This window comes from Phyllopteryx taeniolatus, chromosome 7 (genome assembly GCF_024500385.1).
Source record: "Phyllopteryx taeniolatus isolate TA_2022b chromosome 7, UOR_Ptae_1.2, whole genome shotgun sequence".
Classification (NCBI taxonomy): Eukaryota; Metazoa; Chordata; class Actinopteri; order Syngnathiformes; family Syngnathidae; genus Phyllopteryx; species Phyllopteryx taeniolatus.
Genome location: NC_084508.1, coordinates 6,843,730 through 6,862,352, shown reverse-complemented (window position 1 = coordinate 6,862,352; position 18,623 = coordinate 6,843,730). Strand labels below are relative to the sequence as shown.

The 18,623-nt window shown below is 43.3% G+C and overlaps 1 protein-coding gene across 5 annotated transcripts in view; it reads left to right on the top strand.

Annotated features, from left to right (window-relative positions):
• Nucleotides 1–18,357, top strand: part of LOC133480497 (nuclear receptor ROR-beta-like) — a 180,165-nt gene extending 161,808 nt beyond the window's left edge. For all 5 annotated transcript variants that reach the window (XM_061778616.1, XM_061778615.1, XM_061778614.1 and 2 more), the window contains 9 exons: nt 8,854–8,939; nt 9,098–9,239; nt 10,119–10,559; nt 10,656–10,777; nt 11,419–11,551; nt 13,028–13,135; nt 13,239–13,349; nt 13,992–14,104; nt 14,187–18,357. In XM_061778616.1, coding sequence (XP_061634600.1) covers nt 8,854–8,939; nt 9,098–9,239; nt 10,119–10,559; nt 10,656–10,777; nt 11,419–11,551; nt 13,028–13,135; nt 13,239–13,349; nt 13,992–14,104; nt 14,187–14,348 — 1,418 coding nt within the window. In that variant the 3' untranslated portion in view covers nt 14,349–18,357. The remainder of the gene's footprint in view (nt 1–8,853; nt 8,940–9,097; nt 9,240–10,118; nt 10,560–10,655; nt 10,778–11,418; nt 11,552–13,027; nt 13,136–13,238; nt 13,350–13,991; nt 14,105–14,186) is intronic.
• Nucleotides 18,358–18,623: the final 266 nt, after the last annotated feature.

Sequence of the window (18,623 nt, the reverse complement as noted above, 5' to 3'; positions counted from 1 at the left end):
TCCCATTTTCGGACTTTTGGTGGGGGGAGCACTTAAACGCGCCCTAAAAAATAAAAAATAAAAAAATACAGGAAATGAAGAAAATGGATAGACCGTTTGCATAAAATAATCGACATTGACGTCAATTCACGTACATTTAGCGAGTTTGTATGGTGGCCAGTGTTATTTTTCGAGTTGTTGCCTTGACTGTGGTTATGTAAGAGCAGGAGCGACAATGGCGAAGGGAGGGAGCGACCTGCTTGATACAAGTCTCGCGAAAAGACACTTGCGCGGCTACTTTGGGTTCAATCTCATTTCCTGGCACTATATGTCATCAATGAGGACCCCACTTGACCACCGACATGATACAAAAAAAAAATATATATATATATATATATATATAAGTGTATTCTAATTGTTTCCATAGATGTGTGTTAAGCAAGTGTGTTGTTTTCAGCAGCATGGTGGACAGTGTGTTATGTATTGGGTGGGGGTGGTGCTAGGAGGTGTTCCATTGACCTAGTCCTGTCATTGAGGATTACTGTGCACCTCTTTGATGTAAAACGCAACCCCCCCCCCCACACACACACACCCAAAAAAAAGTCCACATTTATTTTTTTGAATTTTTTTGGTGGAACCTGGAAAACTCACCTATTTGCGTTTTTGTGCTCTTTCTGTAATGACCAAAAAATGCCACAAGATGGTCCCAAATCCCTGGTTAATATGAAAGTAGTAATTGGTGTCAAGGAAGTAAAGTGGACCCCTGTGAATAATTGATGCTCCTTTAAAATGGCCATGATTGATGATTAAACATCCACCCATCCATCCATCCATCCATTTTCTGAGCCGCTTCTCCTCACTAGGGTCGCGGGCATGCTGGAGCCTATCCCAGCTGTCATCGGGCAGGAGGCGGGGCACACCCTGAACCGGTTGCCAGCCAATCGCAGGACACATACAAACAAACAAACAACCATTCGCACTCACATTCACACCTACGGGCAATTTAGAGTCGATGATTAAACAACAACAAAAAAAGAACTTATAGTGCAATTCTTTTCAAAATCAAAACATCTAAAAGTCCATAGTTTTTAAGAATAATGTCACAAAGTGTTTGGGGATCATGGTCTGTGGTATATTTATATATCAGTATGGGCTTTTGGCAAAAAATGTTTCCGTTACTTTTTTTTTTTTCGGCAGGGCTTATCAACGGCGGTTTACTGTATACCGTAACGTGCGATACGTAACTGTCCAAAGGTGCCCCTGCCGTTGTTATGTGTGTCGAGCACCGCTGTGGCAAAGCCGGATATGGGCACAGCAAGCCTACATTTCAACTTGAGGCACAGCAGGCTTGAGTTAAGCTCCGTTTCCTCTGTCAGCTTGGGTTACTGACATCAACCAGAGGGAACGCTTCGATTTTTCTGACACTCCTCCCTCCTTCTCGATAAGATATGCCGCTCCACCCGCTGTCGTTTGCGGCTAATTGAGAAAATGAAGGGACGTACAGCCACGAGCGACATCCATGACTACAGTGGAGCGCAGACCTCTGCCAAAGCAAAAAAATCCTGATTTAAGTACAATTTTTTATTTTTTTATTTTTTCCTCATTAAGATTCGTGCAAATAGAAGCAACCAAATTGCAAATAAACAGCCTAAATTATAAGCACAGTAGCATACTGTTGTTTACCAATAATGTTGACAGCAATCTTTTCTAAGATGCTGATATACCTTGCATTTATTCATATTTCAAAATGATTTTTCGCATGAGAAATAGTGTAGATTGGATTAATCAGTTCCGGGCTCTAACAGTCCACCATAAAACCTTTAGAAGCTGTACAGGCCATGTATTAAGTATGTATTGTATTTTTATTGTACATGTATTTTAACAGGCTTAATTAATACAAGTATAAAATATTGTAAGTAAGTACCGACAGATCGAATAACTCGTTTTGCTGGCTCCCACGTCACTCACCAGGCCAGGCCCCACCTTTTAAAGCTCCACACACACTCAGTCACAGATTTTATAATGTGGATCGTGAGGATGGCGACCCCAAGTTGAAAACAATAATGCCTGCACCTCACATGCATATTTTGTTGTTTAATCGTGCAAAATAAATTTGAATCCGATTAATCGATGGAATAATCGTTAAAATAACTGCTTCTAAAAAGATTCAATAGCTTTAGCTTGGTATCACTGTTGGTAGTAAAGCATAGAAACAATAAAACAAAAACGTCATTTACAAAGGTGCACGGCTCATACCTCTAACTTCTGACTTAAGTTTGATTAATTTACTTCTGATAAATATTCTCACCCTCTTCGGGCCTTTTTTTGTGTTGCAAAGGCGGGGAAAAAGAAAACAAAAAGCACAATCGACGCAATATACTGACGTTGAGCATGAACGTTGCGTACAAAGTGTCCATGAAAGCCAAAGAAAAAGACAAACGTACCGAGTTCATCTTTTCGACCTGACTGAACTGAGGTCTCGGAAGATTTTGGAATATCTGGGATGGCGTCATGCTGAATTTTTGTTATTTTGTGTGTGTGTGTGTGTGTGTGTATATATATATATATATATATATATATATATATAATTTTAAAATCCAGTTCAGTTGTATTTGACTTTTAAGTACAACATATATGTATTTCATCTTTCAGAACTGTTAGTTCAAACATTTTCTTTTAGGTACAATTTTTATTTACCTTTTATGTGACACATAGTTTGAGTGAATCATTCTTTAAGTTATTATGTTCCTGTATTGAAGCGGAGTGTTAATGTTGAAAGTATTGTGCATAATGTCACAGTGGCTTTTTAAAAAATACCTCTTTTTAGGAATAAAATAGGCATTTTTTTTAAAGTTGATACCTGGCGTACAAAGATTGAGAACCGCTGTTATAATGGAATCTCTGACTGCGTCCCACGCCGATGCTGAGTTCACCGAGGATCGAAATGCCCGGGGGGGGGGTGTCTTGAAGGCGAAAGGTCCCTCCGCGCTCTCCAAGAACGCTGGGGCGCACAGCCCAGTGAACTCGCAGTCACTATCTGTTCAGTGCGCAACCTTGCAGGGGTTCGCAGCGAAACTCGGTATGCGTCAACGTGCCCTCTCCTCTCGCTGTCGACTCCACGCTAAGATTCCGTTCTACAATTATCCACGGCTTCAACTGAGAGCGTCCGCAGAGACTACATTCATGTTTGCAAGCGTGCAAAGAGAGCAACAAAAGAAAAATATATTTTGCTCATAAATATTTATTTGGACTCGGTGGTATCTTGACGCAAAGTCATTGTGATAAGCAATATCTGCTTGTTCAACTTCTGGATAAGTGACATTTAAACAGACTTGAAAACAGGCTGTTAAAACTCAAGGTGACTGCGATTGGCGTGCAATGGCAAATCACATGCTGTGCACTGAATTCCTCAGCCTGGCTCTGCTGGTGTTGCAGAAGGCTCTCTGGATTTGAGCCATTGTAGTGTTTTAGTGTTGCCGTTCATTTGGGGAATGTTCATGAGTAACATCTCAATATGTACAATCCTAATATAGGATGTCCCAAAAGTCACTATACAGTACACTTCATTTTTGTCCATTTTGTTTAAGGTATCATTTGGATAGATGTGAGGCCATCGGGATTTGACAGCGTACGCGTTGCAGTTTGTGTAAGCATGTTCCCATTGCCCACGGCTCGACAATTGACATCCGAGCAGCGTTGGCAAGAAGTTCAGCGCCAGTTTGAGAAGCTTTATGGCCGTCCAACGTGTAGTGCGATTTACGCTGTCCACTTCAAGTTTCTCGAAACAGGATCTGTTCTTGACAAACCACGCAGCAGAAGGCCTGCGAGGACCACCGTTGATCCAAAACGCCGAACTCTTAGAGCAGGTGCTCGCGAAAAGCCAGGGAAAGTCTATCTGGAGGGCTAAACTCATTTCAGAGACAGAAAAACTTCTTGCCAGGAAGCAATTTGGCTCGTGGCTACGCTCCTCCACTGCCAATTGGCGAGCCGTGGGCCGCGGAATGACATGCTTACATAAACTGCAAAGCCTAAGTTGCCAAATGTTGATGGTCTTGCGTCTGTCCGGATCATACCTGAAATGAAAGGAAGTGTGTAGTGACTTTTGGGACACCCTGTACGATGCAACGACTCCCAACCACAGGAGTTCAATTTGGTCTGAAAATTATGCTATAAGATCCGTGCCTTTGTCTATCTTAAATTATGTAATAAATTCCACCTAGATCAGTTTTGTGCTCCACTAAACAAGACCAGATGTCACACTGAGCCAGTATATTTCAGAGTAAATTGAGACGAGATCATCATTATTTCAGTATACAGTATGTAGTTAATGTGGCATTTTTGTTTGGTGGTGTGCCATAAGATTTTTCCAATGTAAAATAGGCGTCTTGGCTCAAAGGTTGGGAAACACTGACATAATGCAGCAGTGGAACTTCTTTTCCCATTTTCCCAATAGGAAAGAAGGTCGATCGACTCAGTGTCTGGGTCACGCGCGCACTATTGCCATCGTAAAACCTTTATCAAATTGACAGGCAAGTATCATGTTATCAAGTCAAATGTAAAATACAAGTTAAACCTAACTCATAAAAAAACAATATGACAAAATGTGTACTCATCCTTTGATGACACGTGATGAATACGGGAACATTGCGAGTTACTCCGTAACTATTCCTTCATCCCGTTTGTCCTGCGCAGCCGGGACACAAACGTGTTTACAGCTTTCGACATTACTCAACAGCTGCGTTGCAAAGAGACAATGATTTCATCTTGACCGACATTGGATTGGTTTTACTTTTAGCAGTAAAAAGTAAAGTGTTTCAGAAAACACTCATGGCACACCACCAGAAAAGTCACAAAAATCTACATACTTAAACAATGACGAGCTCACAAATTTACTTACTCAGGGCGTGCGAGCCATGTTTGCCTTCATCTGCTGTCTGAATGTCCACAGGTGGATACACCGGTAATTACATTTAATTACATTCATTACATTACATTCGTGGCGACAAGTTAACAGGCACAACGGTGATGAGGAGATGATTTAGCCCCGAATAATTTGAGAAGATTTGTCATTCCAGAAGTGTGTATCATACCGGCAGCCCTTCGCATTAAAGACGTCCCGATCGCATTTTAATTTGTTTGTAACTTTTTTTGCACCCTAGTCCGAGTCACTTGATTTTGAGTCACTACCAATACCAAGTTCCGATTCGATACCTTAGCAACGCTCTGACTGACTCATTTTTGGCCCAATTTCCTGAAATTGGGTGATTTCTCGTGGCACACCTGATGATCTCTTAGGTCACAGTGGTGTTCGCATGTTTCATAAACAAAAGGGGGAAAGAGCATCTTCCATTTTTCTCTATGCAGCGCTCTGTGGCAAAAGTGACACTGAACGCTCGACGAGCTGAAGTGTCGCAAGATTTGATGACTTTTCACATGACATTGTGCATGTTATGTAAATGCATTCAAATACCATGACTGTTGTGTTAAAAGATTCCTCGCCATATAAATCAAGGCAGAACGACAAATCATCCAAAGTCCTTTTTAGGATGTGTGCTGACGGAAATCTGTTTTTGGGCTGTTTTGTGACCGTCAGCAGTGCGTTGCGACCGCATTATGCTTCAAATTGGACTCTCCCGGTCTGCTGGAAACATTCTGCGCCACAAGTGCAAGCTGATCTTGTGTGTGATTTGGCCTCGTTGTAAATGATGCATAGGCCTGCGGCCGTCGCGCGGCTCCTGTCGGTCCAAAAAAACATGCCCGTAAATGTCAGAATTCTCCCCGCAGTGTCTGGCCGCACTCGAGGTATGTTGCAGGACGCTGCGATGGGCCCGTTTGTGCTTTGACCACTCACTCGGTGACGTTTGTTTCTGCGCAGTAATTACTTTCACAGGCTGTTCATTTTTTAACAGGGTGAGTGTCACGGAATACGATACTGTTTTCAAGGTAGGTCAGAAAGGTTAAAACGCTGAGTAGCTTCTTGGACAGAAGGTGTCAATCAATGGAACAGCTCACAGGGGAAAAAATCATATGCCTTTACGTCGACTGTAATATATAATAACGATACAGCAATAAGTCATAGATGCCATTCCTGTCAAAAAGTACCGTAGGTTAAGTACAGTATGCCAAGTAAGGAGCGGGCAAATAGGACTTTGGACTGTTTGATTAGCTGGGACGAGAGAGCAAAGTTTGCACTGACAAGCCTTCACAGCGCCGTTTCCCCGCTGAGGGAAAACCGACTGACTGGCGCAGAGGTGCTGCTGTTGTCACCTCCCAGGCAAAAAGCAATAAATAAACCCAATTCAATAACAAATACATTTTTCACACTCAAATGAATTGAGATGCCCTTCATCGGTTGCAGCCACCCGCCCCAAAAAAATGTTGAACCTTTTTTTTTTTTTTTTTAAATAAAAGAAAAAGCACTGTACACACATCATAAAAGAATATAAACAAATAAACTGTTTTCATAAAGTTACAAATAAAATAAAAAAAAAAATCGACCAAACGACAACTTGCTACTTGAAAAACATAAAACAAGGGTAAACTAATCCTAACCCGTGCGTGACCACACGACAAACTTCAGTGGCCGCTAAGCCTCCTTGGCGGAGCTAACACGTGCTCACTTTTAATGTTTCGTCCGTGTGAGACCATTGCCACAAATTGCACTTATTCATACGAAATGCGTGTGCTTTTATTGCTTGTATGTTGTAATTACAGAGACATTTATTTGCCCGGGGGACCCGTGGATGGCCAGTTGCATCCGCAGCAAAAAATAGATTTATGGGCGCAGCTGAAATTTCACTCCCAATACTTGACATGCTGCAACAAGTTAGGAGCCGCTATTAGCTACAGCTGTTATTGCCGCTGGGCTCTCACTCTACTGTACTTGGACCTTTTGAATAAATCCAGATGTCAAACACGTCTCGAAACAACCGCCGACTCTAAATCTTAAAGCTGTCAGTTACTTTTGCAAAAGTTGCACTCCACGCCCTGCTGCCGTCAGTCCAAATCCGCTTTAAAACCTGCGAGGGGAAAAAAAAGAAGGCGGCGCTTCCTCCTGCTTGAATGGGAAAGTGTGACAGTGGAGCAGCTTGGCCTCGGCGGGCCCGACTTTGCCGCTCAGCTGACTGGCAGGTGAGTCGGCGAGTCAAAACGCTAAAGTCACCCGTCAGGCGGCCAATGGGAACGGAGGCGGGCGAGGGAGGAACGTCACACGGTTGCCGGGACAACCACTTTTGAATGCGTGCGTTCGTGGAATGCGACCAGACTGCAGTTATATAACAGGCTGGCGGGAGGGGCGGGAGGCCTTGAGAGGAGCGATAGAGGGAGCAGTGCCTGTTTTTTTTTTTTTTTCTCTCTCCCCCCCCCCCCCCTTTTTTGTTTCCATTTGCCTTCATCTTTTTATTTATTCATATCTTTCCGATGCCAGTCACCGTGAATTCAAGCCAGCCTCAGACACTCAAATATGTCACCTGTTGCCCCTGTGCAGGAAGTGTGGATAAAGAAATCTCCAAGTCAGGTTTTTTAGGATAGTTCTCATTTTCTGCTCGTGTGTGTGTGACGCAGGTCTCATCTCTCCCCGAGCGGGATGTCATGTGTGGGCGCTCAATTCCGAGTATTTGACAAAAGAGCCTTTACTAGAAAACGAAGTGGGGAAACCGCTATTAGCACTGTCCCAAAAGAAACATGGCTGTGAGCAGTCAACACAGTGGGGGTGGGGGGCGGGGGGGGACACACAGCAGCGCGAGCCATGAAACTTTATAACCTCGGGCTTCAGCTAATGTAATTGACCTGCTATTCTGGGCTTGAGGAGGCCCAGCTACTTAGATAAACAACATAATGAAAAGAACATGCTGTTCCTTGGTAAGAAGACTCAAGCTTCCACAATGGACCCAAGGTGCATAATGTACACACTGTCTCTTATGTCAATCACAGGAGGAGCCTCGGTTCTTTGAATTGAGTTTGTTCACTCACGTGAGATTAAATAACCTCGTTTTTTTGCCTGAAAATAAAGTGACTCCACCCGTTACCTGCAGCATGTAGCCTGACATGAAGTCATTTAATATGCAGTTAGTGCAGTCTAAATATTGAGTTATTGGAAGGTAGAAGGAAGTCTATATGAAAATGAGGACTTCCAATAAGGACGAACTAAAAAAAGCAAACTCCACGAAGAGGCGCAGCATTTCTCGCTTTCACTGTTACGCTGATCATTCCAGTTAATTAGAATTGTATTGTGTGACCGTTGCAAGCATTCCCAAAAAAGAATAGTGTCGCCTTGAGAAAATAGTTTCATTTGTTCCGTGACCACGCTCGTAACGCAAAACACTTGTATCTCAAATCGTCTTTCCCCATTGAAATGAATGGAAACGCCATTAATCCGTTCCAGCCTTCCGTTACAAAACAAATTTGACTAATGTGTTTTTTTTAATAAAGAAAATTATAATAGTGTACTTATTTAGCCTGATGTTAGCCTGCCTATGGCATTTTGCATTGTTTGTTAGCATTAAACTGAGCGCACTTTTCTAAGGCAAAGCTATGCGTTTGTTTTAGATTTTGTAAGATGTAATGAATTGCGGCTGTCAGTAAATGTCACTAGCCTAGATAGATGAACAAAGATACTTTCTTTGTAGTCAATAAATCATTTTTGGACCGACCGATGAAATTCTCACAGTGTGCCTGATGATCTCTTAGGCAGCGGCCGGGATTCACTGCACATAGATGACGTCATGTTGTCATCCAACAGCGCCTCTGCTGATTGCAATCAGTCGTTTTAAGATGCAATTCATCGACAATCAATTCCACACAATTGACCGATAATGTTGCCCCTTTCACGTCTGTTTCACGTATCTTTCCTTCTCCATTGTTTTCTCTTTCCAGCTCAAATAGAAGTGATACCCTGCAAAATCTGCGGGGACAAATCGTCAGGGATCCACTACGGTGTCATCACCTGTGAAGGCTGCAAGGTGAGTCCTCGCTTGTGCCAAAAGAGGTTAAACTCATAACCGTCATGCCATTCAATACAGCTGAGTCGCAACCATTATTTTATTTTATTTTTTAAGCCACCACCCCAACTCCTATTTGAAATGTGAACCCGTGTGACACGCGTGTTCTTTTTGCGAAGGGTTTCTTCCGACGCAGCCAGCAGAACAATGCCATGTACTCCTGCTCCCGACAGAGAAACTGCCTGATCGATCGGACCAATCGCAACCGCTGCCAGCACTGCCGGCTGCAAAAGTGTCTCGCTCTGGGCATGAGCCGTGACGGTGAGTTCAACCGCCCGGTTAGACAAAGCCGTACAGTCCAAAAGTACTTTGGACTCGACACTTAAGTAAAAGTACAGATGCTTTTGAAGAAAAAGACTGGTGAGAGTAGAAGGTAAAAGTATAAAAAGTAAAGACTGTGAAATGTACTTAACTCATTCAACTGCCTGCCGTTTTCAAAGTGGAGCCATTTTACAGCCTTTTACTGACCCAGAGAATATTGCGTTCTGTGACAGTAGACGCACTCAACCGACTAAACAAATGAGTAGCGTCTTCTGTACAATACGTCAGCTGTAGAACATGGGTTGGTTTCTGCCAAAAAGCGGCAAAATACATGTCAAGCAGAACAATGACTTTGACGTCAGTATTTTTTGTTTTTGTGACATCTCGAACTATCAAACAACAAAAATGTGCCTGAGAAAGGGCTTTTGATGGCAAAATACTCCTTTATTTACAGATATTAAAAACTAAGAAACGCGACGCTGACGCCAGTTGCGTTGCTCATCCACTACTCCATCGTCTTTACTCATGAGCGCAACACACACTTCCTACCAAGCACTGTGACACATACAATACACGTAGAGTATATACTCTGTTTTGAGTGTCAGGTGCCGAAACATGTCCGACTTGCAACATTTCTGCATTGTGTTTCTCCAGGTACCACGCACGGTAGGTCCACATTTTTCCTGTCAAAGGGCCAAGTGTACATGTCCATTTTTTTTTTTTTTTTTTAATATCAATACATGATCTATTGGAGTAAGTTCAGGTCCCACATTTTGCTCCATTGAAGTTTCCTCCATGCATTGTTCATGTTGTGCTTGATTATACCAGCATATCATACCATAATGATTATCATTAAATGTACATTTGTTGTCGCTGCAGCGGTGAAGTTTGGCCGCATGTCCAAGAAGCAGCGCGACAGCCTGTATGCGGAGGTCCAGAAGCACCAGCAGTCCCAGGAATGCGCCAACGCGGCAGCCCGGGAAAAGAACGGCGACATGGCCGACCACGGCCGTACCTACAGACGAGTGTCCAGCGCCGCACTCGGCGATCTGGACGACTTTACCACGCTGCCCGACGGCCTGCTCTTCGACCTGCCGCTGACCCCCGAGGACGGGGGCGGCGAGTACGGAAACCTGGACATGCTCGCCGGCAGCACGGGCAGCAGCTCGTCCTCTCAAAGTTCCCCGGAACAGACCAACTTGGACTTTGCGGAGGGCAACCACGGCATCAAGCACGAATACCAGTTGTTGCACGACTCTGGGCTCTTCTCGCACGCCATCCTCAACCCGCTGCCCGAAGGGTGCTCCCTGCTTGAGCTCGGTACGCACGACTTTTATCACTCGTGAATGTGGTGAATCAATCCTGCCTGAGCGTGACCGCGACCGCAACCTTAACGCCAGCGTTCTCTCCTCTCAGAGCACGTCACTCAATGTGTGGTGAAGTCCCATATCGAAACGAGCCAGTACACTGCAGAGGAGCTGAAGAGAATGGCGTGGTCCACATATAGCACGGAAGAGACCCGAATGTATCAGACGAAGGTACGATATAGGACGGAAAGCATTCATCTCATAACTACGACGGGAAGTCAAAGCAAAATCTCTGCTAAAACCTCTCAGCGATCCTGTTTGCACACGCACCGTTACTTCAAACTCACGCGCCAGAAATGTACGAAATTGGCGTGATGGCGGTGAGACAGAAGGAAAGACTGCGTAAAAGTAGAAATAATGTGTTCCAATTTTCACAGTTGTACACGTATAATCCATTAACCACTGTTTATAGTACAATTTTCAAAATAATACTCGCATTGCTTTGAATGCGAGTCCCCTTTCACATGCTGTATCTTCCAGTTTCTATTCTTAACAGCTTGTGTTGAGGCTGCTCCCTGTCACAAAAAAGCCACAAAATCCAAATGTAAAGCAAAACTCACAAGATAAACATGAGACCGTTTCTAATGAAAGAATCCAAACAAAATCCGAGAGCCAAACATGCGTCTTGTTCAGGACACGTGTACTGTTCTTAAATAATTACTCCGAAACGCAAACAAAAATACCCAAATAGTTGTGGCTTGAGGAAGCCGACGGGATTTAGGTCAGTATGTCTTTGGCGGTAAAAATCGAACGGTAGAATCAGCTCATGAGCGCTTTTCTGTCTTTTTTTTTCTCTCTCTCTCTCGTATCAGTCAGCTGAGGTGATGTGGCAACAATGTGCCATCCACATCACCAACGCCATCCAGTACGTGGTGGAGTTTGCTAAGCGCATCTCTGGCTTCATGGACCTGTGTCAGAATGACCAGATTATCCTCCTCAAAGCAGGTCAGTAATCCTTCAAAGACAAATAAATACAGCGAACGCCCGTTTACCGCGGGAGATATCTTCCAGACCCAAAAACACAAACTTTTTTTGGTGGGTGATTTTATTCCTCCCACACGCTTTAAATGCATTTAAACTGATTACTTTTTCAAGGATTTTTCAGCAGCTCTGCTCTCTCGCTCAGATAGTTCTCCAAATAAGTGTGCTGGCTTCAAGCTGTTTATTTCTTACTCTCAGTTGAAGATTGCTATAAAACATAAAAAATGGGAATTAAACATTGTGCTTTGAAACCCCAAAACATTCAACCAAACCATATCATTTCGTCTATGGAATGTCCACTAGTTTAAAGCTAACATATAATGTAAAACACCATAGATGCGCGAATGAAAATTACTATCGATGTTATGGTAACTATAAACCTTCAAACAGCTGCTACTTTTAACACACACTGAGCAGCAGCACATACAACAAAACACAATTTATTTAATAACATTAATCATTGTACATTATGTGTGCTAGCTTAATGCTAACATGTAACAGGAAAAGCCGTAGAAGGGCTAATGGAAATTAGCATGAATGTTACGGTAATTCTAAACATTCAGACAACTGCTACTTGAACATACAGAGCGGCACCGCATACAAACAGAGCGTGCAACATAACTCGCAGGCATATATATTGCTCTGTGGGAACGACGACAATATAGCGGGGTCATGAACAATGAATCGCGATATAACTGGGACCCACTGTAAATAAAATGCAATCAAAAAGCCACAATGCAGCTGGGGGCTGTTGTCACCAGGAAATGGGACTCTGGGAATACGCCTCCGCTGCCGTGTGCGTTTGTGACTTTGCCGCCTCTTATTTGTCATAGCCATCCTTCTGGTCACGTGGAACGGCGCACGCGGTACCTTCGCCTCGAGGGGCCGCCGGCTTCACGCAGCTCGACATTCACAAGCATAAAGTGTGACTTGAAAATCTCGTGTCTGTCGTCCGGCGGAAGAATGGGCAGCCCTTGTTTGCACCACGCCGCAGTTATTTGTGCCAACTGTCACGCTGTGAAGTGCAAAATGAGCGGGGCTTCCCCGCTATATTGCGGTTCATCGTTTGCACCCCCGCTATATTGTCTTTTTATTGTTTTTGCGACTGTTTTTTTTTTTTTAGGCTTTTACAGTACAATGAACATGTTTAGGCAATTGGACGTATAAAAGGAATGTAAGCAACGACGCCCAGCGCACCTCTTCGCAAACCAGATTCACCAGTGACAGCTTAGCTGCCGCTCAGTCGGTCTTAAAATAAAACTACAGTCGTTACAGTAATCCCCTGCATATTCACAATTCACCTATTCTGTGGAACTTCAACCCAGCTATTCACTGTTAAACCGAGTGAATACGTGACTGTATTGTCACTCGAGGTATACAATCAGAACAGCAGGCCTGTATAGGGTTACATTGCTTATTTCTTGATCCTTTTGTCCACAGGCTGCATGGACGTCCTTCTGATCCGAATGTGTCGAGCCTATAATCCCATCAATAACACATTCCTCTTTGATGGAAGGTTCGCCCCCGCTCACTTCTTTAAAGCACTTGGTGAGTTCCGCCCTCGCGTGCCATCTTCTCACCCCGTCTCCCTCATTGGTCACGCGCTTTCTCTTATGTATCCATGACGACTCCATATTTGCCCTTCCTCCAGGCTGCGATGACCTCGTGACGGCCGTGTTCGACTTGGCCAAAAGCCTGAGTCGTATCCAGATGTCCGAGGAGGAGATGGCCCTCTTCGCCGCCGCTGTGCTGCTTTCACCAGGTGACAAATACACTCAGCGGATGACTTATTAGTTTCGTAACATCCGGTGCAAGAAGAACACGCAGCAGTCCTGGACATTGGCAAATTGGCCTATTGGCAGATTTTTTGTTGTTGTCTAAATGATTGCTTTGGCGCCAAGGAATTATGTTGAAGTGAGGTGACATAGTCTTCATACATCTGCGCGGGTCCCAGACTACGAATATAACATTGTGGTGGACGAGTATAGCAGTCGGCCTCGCTAGCTTCGGCTATTCCGATTGCCGCTAGTCTTAAAATCTTCATGCGAGCGGGGACCGCGGGACTCGCGGCGAGGAACGAGGGCAGCAGCGCCAAGTAAAGCTCCATCTTCGTCCCCAAAATATTACGTTTGTGGCGCAAAAATGATGGCGGACCTGTGATGTTCAGTGCTGGAAAAAAATATTTGTGACGTCATCGATGATTCGACTTGAACTCGACTTTCATCACAGTCATAGTTGACCACGGAAAAAAACCCAATCAAATAAGCTCGCAGTCGTTTGAAGTGTTTTAATAAGTTGAAACGTTTACAACCGGTTGATTTGTTCATTTTAAGATGATGGCTTAATTAGAGCAAAAGAGTAGAGTATGAAGTGGAATTTTTCATTTTCATCCTCTTCCACTTAGACCGACCCTGGCTGACAGATGTGCAACAGATTCAGAAACTTCAGGAGAAGGTCTATGTAGCCCTTCAGCGCTGCTTACAAAAAGGCGGCGCATCAGAAGAGAAACTTGCCAAGGTAAGGCTGCACTTTGGCCAACGTGAAGGCTGCACGGCCTCCGCCGTCCGAATCTTTTCTGATTCATTTCCTTTTCCTCCAGATGGTGTCCAAACTCCCCATCATGAAGTCCATTTGCAAGCTCCACATCGACAAACTGGAGTTTTTCCGTCTGGTCCACCCCGAAACGGCGTACACTTTCCCCCCGCTGTACCGCGAGGTGTTTGGCAGTGAAATCACTTTCCCAGACTCCACAGAGGGCTAAGCGGCGTCGCAAATCCCACCGCGATTCCGCAACAGAGACTTGTGTGAGGGAGCGAGCGAGACTAAACGATGTGGCACCAAGCTGAGGCGAAAGGCAAAGCGGCCGCTCAATGACAATCCCGCACGCTACACTTTAGGACGCACTCCTCTCACCTCGGAAACTCCCGACCGACCGACCGACCCACGCTGCCCCTCCTCGCAGCGCGCCGAAGGCTGCTCGTCGGTACCGCTCTTTTGAAGAGAGCTCAGAGAAAGGATTAAAGAGTGGCCTCGACAATTTGTATTCTCCAAATTATTTTTCTAAGTCCTTAAGGCAGACGCCGTTTCTACTACAGTTCTCACAGCTACGGTTGAATGTAACCCCGCCCTGTGCCCCCCTTAAAGCGTGCAGCACAGCCTCAAGGCCTCATCCCGAATGTACAGTACAGACTTGAAATCCTCACTTACCTTGCACAGATTTGTTTTCAATTTATGATTCTTTTTTTTTTTTTTAATCCGTTTCAGTCGTCATTCTGGTGACCGTTAACCACTTTTCGCACAGCATCGGTTATCGCCTTGTCGCAGGCTTTTTGCCGTGCGAACAAAGCGTTCGAAGGGACCATGATCAAACTCACATCCGTCTTTTTTCCTCTTAGGAGCGTTTATGCAGGTATTTATTCTTTTTCTTTTTTTTTATTTTACAAGCACACCCTCAAACACTGATGTAAATGGGCTCTTTTTGATGCAATCTTTACCTCAGTCCCGTGTGCCCTTTCCCTTTTGCATATGCCACTTAGAGAAGAATCACAAAAAGAGATTGTGAACATATTTTCAGCACTTATATAGCCGTTAGTAGGAGACAAATGCGCACACATACTGCCTGGCCGTACGTTGGCGTTCCGGGACGAAAGGATTGTTGTAGCTGTTGAGACAATACAGTGGTTCATTACAATTTATGAGTGAGTCCGTGTTGGGCTTCGAAACAACTACTTTTTTGGGGGGGTGGAAGCCCTTTGTGACCCGTATCTGTGGAGTCACGCCCCTGCGTATTGTAGATGACCTGTGTGAACTAGGGTTGCAAACTTGGAAAGTTTAAAAATAAACAGGAACAATTCGCAAAATTGAAGTCGGGTCCTGATTCAGGAACTTAAATATAGTTTCTATTTTCGCATAATCCTGACGAAAACAACAGATTTCATGCGAGGACAGTGGTACTTTGACTCAAGAGTTTTGACAGTTACTAGCAGTCACTTGGTCGTTTATTGTTTTGTTTTTACTGTGTGTTGTGAGCCAAAATTGGAGTAACCGACAATTCCCAATTAATTCCCTTGGAAAGTTTCCGATTTGGGATATTTCCAAAAGTCGCCGGCAATTTTCCACCTCTTTGCAACCCTAGTATGAACAAGGTTCCGTTGCATCTCGTTAACCCCGACAGTTGAAGCAATGACCGGAGCAGTACTCGCCATTATGGGCTACATGGCCGCAGCGTGTTTTGAGTGGAGGGGGTGGAGGCAAAAGATAAAGCGCGAACAGATGGGCCGTCGATTTATTTAAGCTCCTTAGAGCGGATTTATTATCCGCACCGACTCTCACTGCAGTGGAGCCTTCCTCCAGTGTCGAACGCAATCCGTTCTGCGATGCTGGCTGACTTCCATTCTCAATTGATTTCGTTCGCCCCCGTGACATATAAGCTGAATTCATTTGTTTGTAAACAAATTACAAAAAGTGTGACGAGGTGGGGGTAGATTCCACACGCACAAAATGAATTTATGAATAGGTGGAGGTTCACTCTGTGTGTATTGACTATATGACATCTCGTGCGATTTACGCTAAATTTTGTTTGCATTTTGAGGAAACATTTTGGTTGAACTCGAATTTGGCCTCGACGTCCCAACCCGCTCGTCCCGCTTACCTGCTTAGCCTTTACTACCTCATCCTCTCTCAAACATTGATACTGAAAAGCGTCTGCACGATGTACAGTACTCACCAAAAAGTTAGGGATATTGGGCTTTTGGGTACAATTTCAGGATCAACTGAAAATGCACTTGAATCTTTACAAGTAATCTTTACTTTTGAACGTCCACTTGTTCAACGCAGTTGTGCACTGCTTGCACAACTTACTGTTCTTTAACAAGGAGCTGAACGGCAAAGTCGAATGTTACTGCAAACTCGTGAGGAAAGAGTGCATCAAAGACAGAAAAGGTCCAAAGTTTGGGATGATTTCACACTTCAAAATAAGATGAAGTGCAAAGGTTGTAAAGCAGAACTAACTAATGGACCGCAACAGCACGATCGCCAACACAAACTATTACGACGCAAGACTGGCTAACCTGAGCTAACGACGGCCTGAACAGTACACTTGTTCGCTGACGCGCACGTCACTCACCAGGCCAGGCCCCGACTTTTAAAGCCACACACATTCACAGTCACAGATGCTACAGTGTAGAACATGATGGTGACCCCATGTGGACAAAAATAATACTTGCACCTCACATGCATATTTTGTATTCGTATTGTTTAATCATGCAAAAATCAATTATTTTCCAATTCATCCTTTTGGATAATCGCTATGATTCAAACGCCAGTTTGTGAATTTTGCTGTTCAGCTCCTGTTAGAGAACAGAAACTTGGGCAAACAAGTACTAAAACGTTGAACAGTTGGACATTTACAAGTTTAGACAAGGTCAAACTAGTTCACCTATTAATGTTATGTTGCATTTAGTTTTCTTCTTCAAATGTAACCCCAAAGCCCAATATCCTACATTGTTTTGCAAGTCGCGTGGAGGTGAAATCTGAGGACAAGTCACAACTCCGCTCGTTTGAAATCACAATTGTTTTTGGAAAAGGCAAAACCACAAACTGCTGCCAGTATTCCACAGTAGCTTGTGCTAGCTTTGCTGTGTTCTTTGTAGCATATTGAGACAATCATATACATCGGATTTGAAATATTTCAGTCAGATTTGCGTGGCACTGCTGGGACAGTGCTGTTGGCCGTACAGCGAATGATCTCAAGTAGCGTTAAAAAAAAAAACCCAACAACAACAACAAAAAACAAGATGCCGCCCTAGCCGGTACTTGGCGGCACAGTGGGATTGTGCAATTGGGCCTTTGTTGCCATGCATTTAACTTTTTAAAGTAGCATCATTTTGAATTATTATTATTTTTTTATTTTAAAATGTTCTAATATGATTCTAATATGACAAATTCACAGCTGACACCTGCGCAGGGTTGGCCGGATTGTAACAAGGTGCAATACTTTGTCGTAGAATGTTTAATCACGCTGATTCTTCTTCTTCTTTTTTTCTCCAATCGTTGCAATCCTGCCCAACCCAATTTTAGTGGGACAAAAAGTTCCCGGTTGAAGTTCCTCAGGGTGATAGCTCGGCTCTCTGTCCTGTCCTGCGGTGTCTACAAAGCACCACGCACCGACAAACTGTTGACGACCTTTGAACCTTGATCACTGTGTACAGTAAATGTTCTTGTGAATGTTAAATTACAGAAAGTATCAAAGATTTTAACCCTTTTGATCGTTGTTATTGCGAGATACGTTGAGTTGACGTTATAGATGAAATAGGATATTGATACAAGTAAAAAATAAAGAAAAAAGTAAAATGCATATAAAATATTAATTATAATCTCTGATCCTTGTCTTGGTTTTGATGTGATCTTCAATTTTTTCCTGATATGTATCATATTTTCCTCATCAGTTTGTCCTTTTCGTCTTTTGGAGAGATGTAATTCTATTTTTTCTTAAAGAGCATTTTTAAATGTCTCCCAGCAAGTTTTTTTTTTTTTTTTTTTTTTTGTCATGATCTGTCTGTTTATGATATTGTCACTCTATTTTAAGATTGTTATTATTATTATTATTGAATCATGATAGATTTAAATGAAAACTAATTTATGTCATGTCATGAATATACAAGCCAGAGCGGTTATTAACACGAGAAAGTGTTGTTGCACAATGGTGATATACTTTGTGGATTTAAGAATGTAATGAAATTCTTTTTACAATTAAAAACACGTGGCAGTGATTCAAGTTTCATGTTTTTATTAAAAAAAATAATAATAATTATAAAGTTGTGCCCTGAGATACGAGTCACACGTGACTCCACACACTCATATCGCAAAAAAAAAAAAAAGAAACATATTTCCCAATTGAATGAATGGAAATGCCATTAATCTGTTTGACTCAAACAAAAACATAATATATTGAGCGTGAGCAAGAGCAATGGATAACACAAAACTATTGTACACGCAGTCGAAGAACTAAAGTAACAACTGTAATAACACTTGAACA